Source organism: Bufo bufo, chromosome 5 (assembly GCF_905171765.1).
Source record: "Bufo bufo chromosome 5, aBufBuf1.1, whole genome shotgun sequence".
Taxonomy (NCBI): Eukaryota; Metazoa; Chordata; class Amphibia; order Anura; family Bufonidae; genus Bufo; species Bufo bufo.
In genome coordinates this window covers 227,193,128-227,206,890 of record NC_053393.1, presented here as the reverse complement: position 1 = coordinate 227,206,890, position 13,763 = coordinate 227,193,128, and the positions used below count along the sequence as shown (strand labels likewise).

The following is a 13,763-nucleotide window of genomic DNA, read 5'->3' as shown; positions in this document are numbered from 1 at the left end:
GACCCATTGAAATGCATGGGTCCGGATTCAGTGCGGGCGCAATATGTTCACATCACGCATTGCACCCGCACGGAATACTCGCTCGTGTGAAAGGGGCCTAAGGCAATAAACAGTTAGACTAGACATTATAAAGATGAAACTGATTTATCATCCAGCATCAGCCACTGCAATAAATCTGGCATATTTTTTAAATCTTAGACCGTATTAGTAAATCTGCTGCTAAATATTCAGCATCTGAAGGATCTGAAATAGGAATGTGCAAACATATTCAGATAGGTACCATTTATATCTGTTTTCTTATTCACTTATAAAAGGGAATGATAAATCACAACTGTTTCTTTGAGGGGAGGAGTAGAATAGCTGCCTTAAAGGGAACCTGTCATCACATCAGCGCTATGTACCTAATTGCATGGTGACGCTGCTCTCATCATACAGTTCTCATTGCTAATTGTTTTTTCTAAAATCACAGAAAAGAGATAAAAAACAAAGATAAAAGATTATCTTTGGTTTTTATCTCTTTTCTGTGATTTTTGTTTATTTTGTAGTATATGCTTGAGGAAGTGGCACCTTCAAGTGTGAAGGCGCTCCTATTTTATCTTGGGAGTAGCATTCCTGTGCACTTTTACCCTTCCTATTAAACAGACCACCTTGATTAGGTGGTACATATAGCTGGAGTCTGCGCTCCTGAACATAGATGCCCAATGGTTTAGCGTAGGACCTGCCTAACCTGAGATCACCTTGGCGGGGGTAGGTGGGCACAGATTTGTTTTTATCAAAATAAATTGACTAAGGGTCTCAGATTTTATTACATCAGAATGAGGGCTTAGTCCATATATAATGCTTGCATCTATTTTGTTAGTGCATTATTATCTTTTTTTTCCAGTAATTTTTTTAAATAGCTTTTTCTAATCATATGCATTTTGAAGAAATCGACTTTATAAAATGTTCCTGACATGCCCAAACCCCATGACCTGGAGTCACTGGGGCAGCTCCATGCGATTGCTGATTCACAGAGCTGCTGCTTTAAACCTGTCCATCCAGCTGTGATTGACCTGCCTCCAGCTTGGCCATGCGTGAGATTTCCAATATGCTAGCCATGACGTGGCCAAGTTACAATCATGTCAATCAGAGCTGGATGGGCAGGTTTACAGCAGCAGCTTGGTGATTCAGTGATCGCACAGAACTGCCCCAGTGACTCCAGGTTGCAGAGTTTGGACATGTCAAATGCATTTTAAAAAGCGGATTTCTTCCAAATGCACATGATTAGAAAAATGTATGTATATAACTATTACCAATGAGAACTCTCTGATGAGAGCAGCGTCTCCATGTAATTAGTTACATAGCTCTGATATAATGACTGGTTCCCTTTAAATGTTCAGAACCTTAAAAACCTATCTGCTAGACATAAGGCAAACTACTGCCCTGGCTACTCCATGTATCCCATTGATGCAGACTTCAGTACATGTTATTTGTATGCAGCTCCTGAGAGCTCTTGAGGAAAACTGAGCTCATAGGTAGTCAGGACAGTCAGATGAAAGGTTCCAGGAGGACGGAGCAGTCCATTCATTGGACTAAGGGCTCATTCAGACGGCCGTATGCTGTCCGCAAAAATGCGGATCTGTTTGTTTGCGGATTAGATGCTGTTCCATTCACTTCTATGGGGCCCTTTTCTTCCATTGCACGGCTCAGCAAAAAAATGAAGCATGTCCTATACTTGTCTGTGAAAATCAGGACATGGCCCAATTAAAGTCTATGGATCAGCAAAAAAATGGAATGCAATCCGTTTTTTTGCGGACATGCTGAACTGTCCGCAAAAAAACGGATCCGCATTTTTACGGACAGCATACGGCCGTCTGAATGAGCCCTTACGTGAGGCCCTCCTCCACCACATACTGGAGGACATTTAGCAAGACTTGTACACTGCTTTGCAGTAAACCAAGAGGAATTATCAGTGCATACATTATATACTTGCCAACATGAACACGCTGGTCTGCGGGAGGCACGCAGCACGCAAAATGCGCTACCATTGTTTTCCAGATGTGGACACGCCCCTTTTCCCGTAAAAAAAAAAAAAGGGGGTACTAACAGGACATTATTATGGCCGCTATCAGGATATATCTACAGGGGCAGTGTAACGCCATTATATATACTGGGGCACTATGGGGGCTATTATACATACTAAGAGCAGATTTTTACCAATGAAATGTACAAAAAGAGCAAGGATTTAACAAGGTAAAAAAACGGTTCCCCCACTGCTTCGACCTCAACACGTGTTTCGCCACGTAGGCTTCGTCAGGAGGTACCCTGCTGTATATGGTCACATTATCCCCCATTGTGATTCTCCACATTGCAGAGCCCTTTTGTGGCCCAGTCTCCATGTTCTGTCCCTTTTGAGTCTCACCTGTAATGTTCATGTGATTTATAACAAATAAAATGAGATTTTTTTACCTTGTTAAATCCTTGCTCTTTTTTTGTACAAGTTGCAGTAAGTTGGTGAGTGAGGTTCGGTTTTTGGGTTATTGTAGGCTCTATTTGCATGTGTTCCTGCCAGCTGAAGGCATCTATGTTGGTCCCATGTTCATATGTTCCTGCATTGCTGAGAAAAATGACGTTTTATTATATGCAAATTAGCCTCTAGGGGCAACGGGGGCATTGCCATTACTCCTAGAGGCTCAGCTCTCTCTGCAACTACTGCGTCCTCTCCACTTTGATTGACAGGGCCAAGAGGTGATCACACTTGCCTTAGCCTGGCAATCAAAGTGGAGAGGACGCAGCAGTTGCAGAGAGAGCAGAGCCTCTAGGAGTAGCGGCAATGCCCTATTGCTTCTAGAGGCTCATTTGTATACATTAAAAGTTGATTCAACATGTTAACTTAATACGTTCAGCAATGCGGGAACATATGAACATGGTAGGATCAATTAAAGCTTATGAATGTCAACTCATAGTAAAAAAAAAAGTGAACTTAGCATTTGCCATCATAAAAATGCAGCGCAATCTGCATAACTTCTAATTTATTGATTTAAACTTCTGCTCGTTTTCAGCTTTGCAGTCATGTGGGTGGTCTTACTTACCAATTAACAGCTAATTAGTCATGAAAAGTTGGCTAATTGTAGGACTACCCACCGGTCTCCTTAGCATAGAAAGAGCAGAGGTTTAAAATAACAAATTACATGTTTTGCCAACTTTTTTCCTCATGATGTTGTATGTCAGTCTGCTCAATCCAATTGTAATCATCTCCTGCAAGCTACATAGATGCATATGTATATCGAGCTAGTACTCGACCATGTAATATACCTTGCATGTTATTTACATGTACCATTTCACTTGAAAATAATGTTGGTTTTGATGCTTATATAGTTTTAACCATTCTTAGAAAAGGGTATTTTTGTCAAAAAAATAGTAAAAGAGAGTCTCTTTTTCAATGACACTTGAAGGCTCTTAGAGCCCAAAGCCTGAAGGTAAGCGCAGTGCACAACCTAGGATGCTTTTCTGCCCTAGTCATATAATTACTGTAATGTGTATACATTTACTGTAATATCTGTGCATTTACCTTTCAGCTAGCACAAGCCTGTGATGTTCTCATAGAAAATTACATTCCTGGAAAGCTAGCTGAAATGGGGCTAGGTTATGAAGATCTGATGAAAACAGACCCTCATATTATATACTGCTCTATCACAGGTAACATATTCTGTAAAGTTCTCGCCAAAAGTAAAGTTTTTGCCAAAGTAAGGCCTCATGCACACGACCGTGCCGTTTTTTGCGGATCCGCAAAAAACGGAAGCCGTCTGTGTTGCCTTCCGCAATTTGCGGAACGGAATGGGCGCTGGCAATATAAATGCCTATTCTTGTCCACAAAGCGCGGACAAGAATAGGACATGTTATATTTTTTTAGCGGGGCCGCGGAACGGAGCATCTTTTGCGGCCCCATTGAAGTGAATGGGTCCGCGTCCGAGCCAGATGCGGACCCAAAAAACGGTCGTGTGCATGAGGCCTAAGTGTATACTTTAAGGAATTGACTGTCCAGCTGTTACAAAATGCCACGATAGCCGCAGACTGTCATGATATCATAGGAGTTGTAGCTTTACAACAGCTGGAGAGCCACGGGTTGGGAAATAATAAACATAGAAAATGCACAAAAATATAAAATAAAAAAATCCCAGCATTTATCCCTTTAACTCCTTATATCCTTTCAAATCATCTCGTATGGCAATAAAAACGGAGAAATCCTTGTTACTGTATGTGTCCCAGGAGATCAGCAGTTTCCCTCCTCATTATCCAATGTCTAGCTGTAAGGCAACTGGCTGCAGCAGGAACCTTCCCTCTCTGCCTTGTCTGCAATGGGACACAAAAATGATTAAGCCCCACCCCTGATTAAGCCATGGATGACTCGTGTTTTCTGCAGGATTTATCTAAATCTGTTTCAGTAATATGCAAAGTATCCTGAAGACTGCTAATCACTATGGCAAGTTTATCTACTATTTAATAATTTATTTCTAGGTTTAGTGTTCCTTATTAAATTCCAGAATCCAGATTTCGGGAATGCTGCAATGCAGATCCACTCTGGAGGCAATCTCTTCACGTAAAAGCAGATATGGTTGACTTTATAACCAGAGCAATTTAATTGCAGATAGGATTCCTATATTCCAGAAGTTGCCAATCCCCTACCAAACACCAACTGCTAGTGCAATGGGCTAACAGTGTTCTGTATGTAGACCTGTATAAAATCCACTGTGTCTGTAGCAGGATTGCCAACCGTTCTGTAAATTCATGGAAAGTCTGCAAAAACTGGGTGTTTTTTATTCCATCTTTTGTTTCAAAAACATTAACCGTGATTCTTCTTACTTTTTAAAAGCTTTAGGGCTGTTTCACATGAGCGGATGACGTGCGTGACATCCGCTGCGTGAATGAGAGCCAAGACCCACTGCGGACAGAAGAAGCACGGAGCATTAACATGATTGATAACGCTCTTTGCCTCTCTGTAACCTTTTTACTACAAAATCACAGTGAGGTAAAGCTGTCACCATGGTTTTGTAGTAAAAAGATCACAGAGAGGCACAGAGCGTTATCAATCATGTTAATGCTCCGTGCTTCTTCTGTTCGCAGTGGGTCTTGGCTGTCATTCACGCAGCGGATGTCACGCACGGCATCCGCTTGTGTGAAACATCCCTTACACTATTTATCACCCAGACTGACAGTGCGGGGCTTGCATGGAAAATGAGCCAACTGACGGCTGCCTGGTTTGAGCCGGAGGAGGAGCTCTCAGTATGCCAGTAGGGCTCGTTCACACTACGTTTTTTTGTTTCAGTTATGGCATTAGTTTTTTTTATTTTATGAGAAATTGGATCTGTTCCAAAAACTGATGCAAACTGATGTTTCAAAATCAGATCAGCAAGTGGCCGATAGCCTGAACTACCGCCAATCAACCGGAGTAGCTCTGGTGCTAGAACTACACAGCCTCCTTCAAAGGGAGCAGCGCTGCAGTAACCAGCTCTGTCCACTACACAGTGTAGTTTCGACACCTGCTTTCAGCACAGCTCATAGCTGATCTCTGGGGTGTTGGATTCCCGCAGATCAAATATTGATGGCCTGTCCTTAGGATAGGCCATCAATATAAAAGGATTGGACAATCCCTTTAAAGGGCTATTCCCATCTCAGACAATGGGGGCATATCGCTAGGATATGCCCCCATTGTCTGATAGGTGCGTGTCCCACCGCTGGGACCCGCACCTACAATGAGAACGAAGCGGGAAGTGCTGTCGACCACCAATCGCTGCTCCCATAGAAGTGAATGGGAGCGCACAGTGCATGCGCGCCCCATGCTCCCATTCATTTCTATGGGGCAGACGGCAATAGCCGAGCCAGCGCTCAGCTATTTTTGGCAGCCCCATAGAAATGAATGCAGTACGTTCATTTCCCTGCTGTAATGACCGGCGTCACGCACAGGGAGGGAAAAGGGAAAGCCCTGCCCAAGGGAGAGGGAAAGGTGGTGACCCCTGACTCACCTTGCGGCTGGCACCTGACTGCCCTGACGTCCCTAGACGGGTTCCTCACCCGTGCGGCGATCACGTGCCTAAACCCTGGCTTTCCCTAAAATGAGCCCTAGATAGTGAACGGGCCGGTGGGATCGCTAGTCTGCACCACTGACACTAAGAGGGAAACACCGGGGAGAGGACAGACAATACAGACAAACACATACACCCAGGTGGGCGACCACAGCAGACCACAAAGGTCCAACAGGGTTCCGGAGGGTAGCTGTAGCGGAGGGGTAGCACGATCCACAAGGTCTCCGCTGGTAGACAGGAAAAGCAGGCAATGATCCAAATAGGCCGGTACAGCATACAATCCTTCCCTCCCAAGAACTGTAACGGAACGCCTAGCACCCCGACTGGGTACCTCCGTCGATAGATGCTCCAAGTGCTTCCAGAGGACTCCAAGCACTCCACTTGACCCCGTCAGCACTGCAGACCCCACGAACCGCCGAAGCTTGGTGGAGGTCTCGCCGTCTCGTACCCACCCTGGACCTATGACAAGGCTCCAGTGGGTGAACCTCTCCTATATCCAGAGGCAGGAACCAGGAGCAAGCTCTTACAAGAGCTAGGAGTTATAGCCAGGGGAGTATACAGCATATAGCAATCCCCATACACATGAGACGAGGCTCTATGTTGAGTGTAAAACAGGAACTCTCTTTATTTTAACACACAAGCATTTTATACACATCTTCCAACAAAGTTACCACCCCAGGGTTTTGTAAAAACAGCCAATAACCACGTACAATACACTCAGACACTCCCACACAAAATCCTCCCCTCTGTCCGTGATAGAATTACCTCACACTGGGTTGATGACTCAAACATACAATGTCCCACCCTTTACAATACACATAGACATTTAACACATTCCCAGACAGCTCAAGTCTGAGTGCATATCATTAGTTGAATGCCGCTCAGAATACACAAATACAATACAATTAGCTATCTGGGTGCCCTCACATAACATACAATACAATTGCATGAATGCTGGCGGTTTTCATGCCGCCAGCATAGGAACGTTACAGCCCACCTGAACCATATTACACAAAACATATATACGCTTGGTTCTTTAAAGTGGCATACACATATGCAATAACATCGTACATACAGGAATGACAATATACAGTGGCTGGGTTTGCCACAATGCTCCCCCAGAACCAAGCCGGCATACCCAATTTGATCCTAACGGATCGGCTTGGGGATGTCCGGAGGAGTATTTAGAGTGGTTAGGTGGTGCTGTGGTGCGAGCCTGTTGCCGTGTCTCAACCGGATAAGCTTCATGGCTGATGGACTGGGGAACAAAAGCTGAAGTCAGCTCCCCCAGGTCGTTGCCCAAAATAACGTCTGCGGGTAAGTCCTGCATCAGGCCCACCTCCACATTCCCATTCCCCGCTCCCCAATTCAGGTGGACTTTGGCCGTGGGGATCTTGTAGATCGCTCCCCCTGCTACACGCACTGCCACACCCTCCCCCGTGAGGTTGCCTTTGGGTACTAGGTGGTTGCGGACCAGCGTTATAGTAGCCCCAGAGTCTCGTAACCCCTGTACCTTTCTCCCCTCCACCTGTACCTCTTGTCGATGCCCTTGGCGGTTGTCAGAGGCGGCTTGGATAGGGTTCACCTCATGTAGTGTGCCCAGGGGTTCCTCGGTGGAAGCTAGGACCTCGGGTACTCTGTAGGGTTCCGCTTGGGCACAATGAACCGCTGCCCGGTTGTTGGGTACCGGGGGGTTCCAGCTGGGCCGTGGTCGGTTGCGGGGACAGTCCCGCTGCATATGTCCCTGTTGGTTACAGGTGTGGCATCGTATCGGGGGGACAGCTTGATACCTGGGGGTGTAGGTGTTATTGCTTACCCCCGGGCGTGCTGGAACGGCTGTGTTTACGGTTGGTACTGGAGTGGTAGATCCATAGGTTGGTTTCGATTGAGTGCGCTGTTCCCTCCTAGCATCCTGGAACTCATCTGCTAGCTTGGCTGCGTCTTGTAGGGTGCGTGGCTTCCGATCCCGCACCCAATTCTGCAGGTGCGCGGGTATCCCGTCAAAGAACTGCTCCATTACCATGAGTTGGAACAGGTCTTCCAGGGTGTTAACTTGGGTGGCCTCCAACCACCCCTTTGCCGCTCGTTGTAGGCGGTGTGCCCATTCTGTGTGAGTGTCTCTGGTGAGCTTTTTAATGTTTCTGAACTTTAGTCGGTAGGCCTCGGAGGTAATCGCATACCTAGCTAAAATGGCCTGTTTTACCTTGGCATAGTTTGTACTGTCCTCGTCAGGTACGGCACGATATGCCTCTGCGGCGCGACCAGATAGTCTCCCTGCCAGTAGGGGTACCCGATCCTCCGCACTGATATTGTGCAACTGGCATAACCGTTCAAAATCTTGCAGGTAGTCATCTACCTCACCCTCCGCTTCCGAATAGCTCTTAAAAGCTTGGTAGGGAATTTTAGCTTTCCCTGGCAGGATGTTAACAGGCGTCGTGGCTCTTTCTCCAGTCTGCTGGTTCATCTGCGACCTCCGAAGCATGATGTATTCCTGCACATCTCCAAAAACTCTGTCAGCCATCTGGTCATATAGCGCTGGTGGAAGTAGAGCCATCCTGCTCCTGTATTCCTTCTCAAATTCTGTTGGCTCCTCCTCCCTTGGAGGTGCTGCAGCAGCCGCGGCTCTGTCTCCTTCCATTAGCTCTGCGATTAATATAACCTTTGTCTTGTTGCTGGCTACTGTTCCGCTTGCCTCCAGTAACTCTTTCAAAGTACTTTGTTTCAAAAGTGCATAATTCGTGCCCATTCACCGGCCGTTCGTGAGTTTCCACGTGTTCCCGGGTTCCGTTTTCAACCGAATGAGTAAACTCACGAATTGCTGCTTCCTTTCTTCTATTCGCTAGAATTCTGCCGAAAGTTGCTTTGCTGGGTAGTTGAAATCCCACTGCTGCCACCAATTGTAGCGGAGGGGTAGCACGATCCACAAGGTCTCCGCTGGTAGACAGGAAAAGCAGGCAATGATCCAAATAGGCCGGTACAGCATACAATCCTTCCCTCCCAAGAACTGTAACGGAACGCCTAGCACCCCGACTGGGTACCTCCGTCGATAGATGCTCCAAGTGCTTCCAGAGGACTCCAAGCACTCCACTTAACCCCGTCAGCACTGCAGACCCCACGAACCGCCGAAGCTTGGTGGAGGTCTCGCCGTCTCGTACCCACCCTGGACCTATGACAAGGCTCCAGTGGGTGAACCTCTCCTATATCCAGAGGCAGGAACCAGGAGCAAGCTCTTACAAGAGCTAGGAGTTATAGCCAGGGGAGTATACAGCATATAGCAATCCCCATACACATGAGACGAGGCTCTATGTTGAGTGTAAAACAGGAACTCTCTTTATTTTAACACACAAGCATTTTATACACATCTTCCAACAAAGTTACCACCCCAGGGTTTTGTAAAAACAGCCAATAACCACGTACAATACACTCAGACACTCCCACACAAAATCCTCCCCTCTGTCCGTGATAGAATTACCTCACACTGGGTTGATGACTCAAACATACAATGTCCCACCCTTTACAATACACATAGACATTTAACACATTCCCAGACAGCTCAAGTCTGAGTGCATATCATTAGTTGAATGCCGCTCAGAATACACAAATACAATACAATTAGCTATCTGGGTGCCCTCACATAACATACAATACAATTGCATGAATGCTGGCGGTTTTCATGCCGCCAGCATAGGAACGTTACAGCCCACCTGAACCATATTACACAAAACATATATACGCTTGGTTCTTTAAAGTGGCATACACATATGCAATAACATCGTACATACAGGAATGACAATATACAGTGGCTGGGTTTGCCACAGTAGCGTTCTGGACCAACCACCGGAGAATGCAGCAACACAGCTCCAGAGGGTCAGAATAGATGTCCAGGCAGGAAGCTCTATATCTGGCAACCAGAGAAGTGTGAGAGGGGAATATAAGGAGGTTGGGAGTGCTGGACAAGAAACAGCTGAGGAGAAGGAGCTACGGATCCCTGAGTGAGCCAAAAAGGGTTGCAAAGCAAACCCAGAAAGCTACCATAAGGAAACAGCCCTATCTTACATAGAGCGCGCAGCCAACCGCTGCGACTTCCTGACCCCGGGTATAACGGAGTCAGTCGTGGTTCTTGACACCCTCGTGACACCTGCTCCGTTCTCATTGTAGGTGCGGGTCCCAGCGGTGGGACCCGCACCTATCAGAGAATGGGGGCATATCCTAGTGATATGCCCCCATTGTCTGAGATGGTAAAACCCCTTTAAGTTTTAGTCTTAAGACCCGCCCATCTTTGGACCTATTTTATGTTATCAATGTATTTTTGTAGATGAAGTTTCCAGAACTGAACATAGATCTCCAAATGTGATCTCACTAGAGCTCTGTACAGCGGGATCACAATCTCCTTGTTTCTACTGGTTATGGCTCATCCTACATGCCTTCCTTAGGGCCTACCATACTGTTGACTAATTTTCACACCTTCAGAAATCAGAACCTCTAAACCCTACTTTTCTGGAGTCCTGGCTAAAACCGAGATCCCAGTGTGATACCCATACGAAGGATTCTCCCCAACTGCATAATTTTACATTTGGAAACAATGAACTGCAGTTTCCATGTGTTGACCATTTATCTATAAAGATAAATTAATTTCCATCCTACAGATACTTCCAGGAACATTGACCCTATTGTACACTTGTGTCATCAGTAGACAGGCAACTCCTACCTACCAAACCTTCTCCTATGTCACTTACAATTATATTTAATAGAATAGGACCGTTAGTAAAGGTGGTAAAGTTGATGTAAAATAGTGAGAGGCGTTGAATAAAGATGTCAATGTGTAGGAGCATAATTTCATGTATTTCTGTAGATGTTTGTCTTGATGACAGTGGTGCTAAGCCATCCCTCTAAGGCTTGGTGGCCAAATGGCAGGTGGAAAATCATTCTGTTGATTGGCAATAGACATGAACATTATTAGTAGCAGCTGGACATTATTGTGTTTCTTTTGTAGCTAACAAGTGACCTCCAGGATACAAAGGGGGAAAAGTGAATTGATTATGTCTCAGTACTGATCAAAGCTTTATGTGCCTATGAGAGCTGTAGGAACATCTGTTTCTGTCTTGTAAACATGTGGAAACAAATTCATATGTGAATCACCAGAAATAGACCTTCAGAAAATGACTTGTTATGTATTGCAATATTTCACATGCTTAAACTTGTGGCCGTGTTACGGGTCTGCAATATGTTATGAATGGTGCAACTAGGGATGGGATGGTAGCTGGAATCATTTGATGCTCAGGGATGAAGGGGGACATTTGATATATTTAAACATGATGGCCTGTTAATTTTAGTAAAGAGGCAACCGGAACCCTTACTGTCCCTAAATAAACAGTTTCTTTGATAAAGCTGACCTGTTTTCGGGTCAAAAAGAAGAGAAATAAGAGGTTGTGACAGGAAGTATTCACTTGGCTGAGTAGGAACGCAATAATCTAAACAATGAATAAACAAGTTTAATGGGAAAAGGATTTTATTTAGTCGTATTGTAATAGATGACAGCTGAATAAATTCCACTGCAGAACCCATGCAAAAGTCATGGTCTTTTTTATATATTATATGGTTAGACGTATCTGGATCTTTATGTGGCTAGAAGTATCTGGATCTCCCTCTGGTTTGACTATTTCAGCAATGTTTGTTGCTAATGCAGTCATGGAAACTCCATAGACCACCAGAAGTAGATTAAGATGTTATAGGAGGAGGTCATCTTTTGTGCCTTGCTAGAGCTGCACTTTTCTTACTGTGACTAAGACCATCAATATTTCATCCACAAAGTAGGAGGCAACATGAACGGGACCTCCCAGTGTCCAGCGCGTGGGCGATCACAGTAGACCTTGCTTCTTAAAGTCTCAGCAATTAGATGTCACCTTAGCTTGGAGATCATTTCAAGTCCCATCTATATAAGTCATAAAACCTGTCAACACACCTAAGGCTATGCACATTTACATTTCATGATTTCCATAGGACTCCATTAGCCTGACAGGTGCCTTTTTGCTATCCATTTATCTATTGTATAGTGTTATATAAATTATATAAGTGTAATTGTTCTATACATGGGCATACCGCAAAAAAGTGTACAGGTATATATTATTGTTAGTATGAGGACCTATGGCTCAAATGTGGGGTGAACAGAGCCTAGCATTGCTAACACCACTGAGCCCCTCTATCTTTTCCTAAGGGCTTATACGAACTTGTGTGCCCCGTGCCCGTATTGCGGCTCACGTACACTGGGTCGGCAATATATGGATGGAGATGAGTCTCCGTAGCGTCGCCCACAAGACATTGGGCGGCATGTTTTAGACTTTGGATAACCCCTTTAACTGTTTGGCCTTCAGGACTCAGCATTTATTTTCTTTTTGTATTCACTACATTCAATAAGCCATACCCTTTTCATTTTTGTTCTTTTTCCAGTGTATTTTTTGTGCACCCTAAATTGTTTTTGAAATGGACTTTGCGGTTTGTGATAATTAAAGGGGTGTTCCCAAGACAATTATGGCATGTGTGCTGCTCTATTTATTCACTTCTATTCACTTCTGTGGGAGGCGAGGGAACAGCAGTTTCCTGTTAGGCTGGTTTCACACGGGAAAAGGTGCGGGTGCATTGCGGGAACATGCGCGATTTTTCCGCGCGAGTGCAAAACATTGTAATGCGTTTTGCACGCGCGTGAGAAAAATCGGCATGTTTGGTACCCAGAAGTTCGGGTTTGGGTTCGGGTTTGGGTTAGGTTTCTGTAGATTGTATTATTTTCCCTTATAACATGGTTATAAGGGAAAATAATAGCATTCTGAATACAGAATGCATAGTACAATAGGGCTGGAGGGGTTAAAAATAAAATAAAAAATAATTTAACTCACCTTAATCCACTTGATCGCGCAGCCGGCATATCTTCTGTCTTCTTCTTTGCTGTGGACAGGAATAGGACCTTTGATGATGTCACTGTGCTCATCCCATGGTCCAATCACATGGTTCATCACCATGGTGAGGGACCATGTGATTGGATCATGTGATGTGACGTCACCACAGGTCCTTAGCCGGCAGCTCAACATTACAGAAGAAGACAGAGATCCGCAACTACGCGATCAAGTGGACTCGGTGAGTTAATTTCTTTTTATTTTTAACCCCTCCATCTCTATTTTACTTTGCATTCTGTTCAGAATGCTATTATTTTCCCTTATAACATGTTATAAGGGAAAATAATACAGATCGGGTCCCCGGCACCTAGCAACCATGCGTGAAAATCGCACCGCATCTGCACTTGCTTGCGGATGCTTGCTATTTTCACGCGGCCCCATTCACTTCTAGAATATAGAGCATGATGCGATTTTCACGCAACGCACAAGTGATGCGTCAAAATCACAGCTCATGTGCACAGCCCCATAGAAATGAATGGGTCAGGATTCAGTACGGGTGCAATACGTTCAACTTACGCATTGCACCCGCGCGGAATACTCGCCCGTGTGAAAGGGGCCTTAGGGTATACTTCAGGTGGCATCACAAGGGTTAAATCACTGGGACTCCAGTTTTTTTAGATGCCAGTGAGTGGGCATGTGGGTGTCACATGCTCCCACTGTTGTGTTGGGCTTAAGGGGGTTAAAGGATCAGATGTGTTTCTGGTACAACTCCTTTCAGCAGGTTCATGGTGCCCATACACAGAATAAAATTAAG

The 13,763-nt window shown here is 45.1% G+C and overlaps 1 protein-coding gene across 2 annotated transcripts in view; it reads left to right on the top strand.

Annotated features, from left to right (window-relative positions):
• Nucleotides 1–13,763, top strand: part of SUGCT (succinyl-CoA:glutarate-CoA transferase) — a 1,029,682-nt gene that overhangs the window by 79,374 nt on the left and 936,545 nt on the right. For both annotated transcript variants that reach the window (XM_040432683.1, XM_040432681.1), the window contains exon 6: nt 3,558–3,678. In XM_040432683.1, coding sequence (XP_040288617.1) covers nt 3,558–3,678 — 121 coding nt within the window. The remainder of the gene's footprint in view (nt 1–3,557; nt 3,679–13,763) is intronic.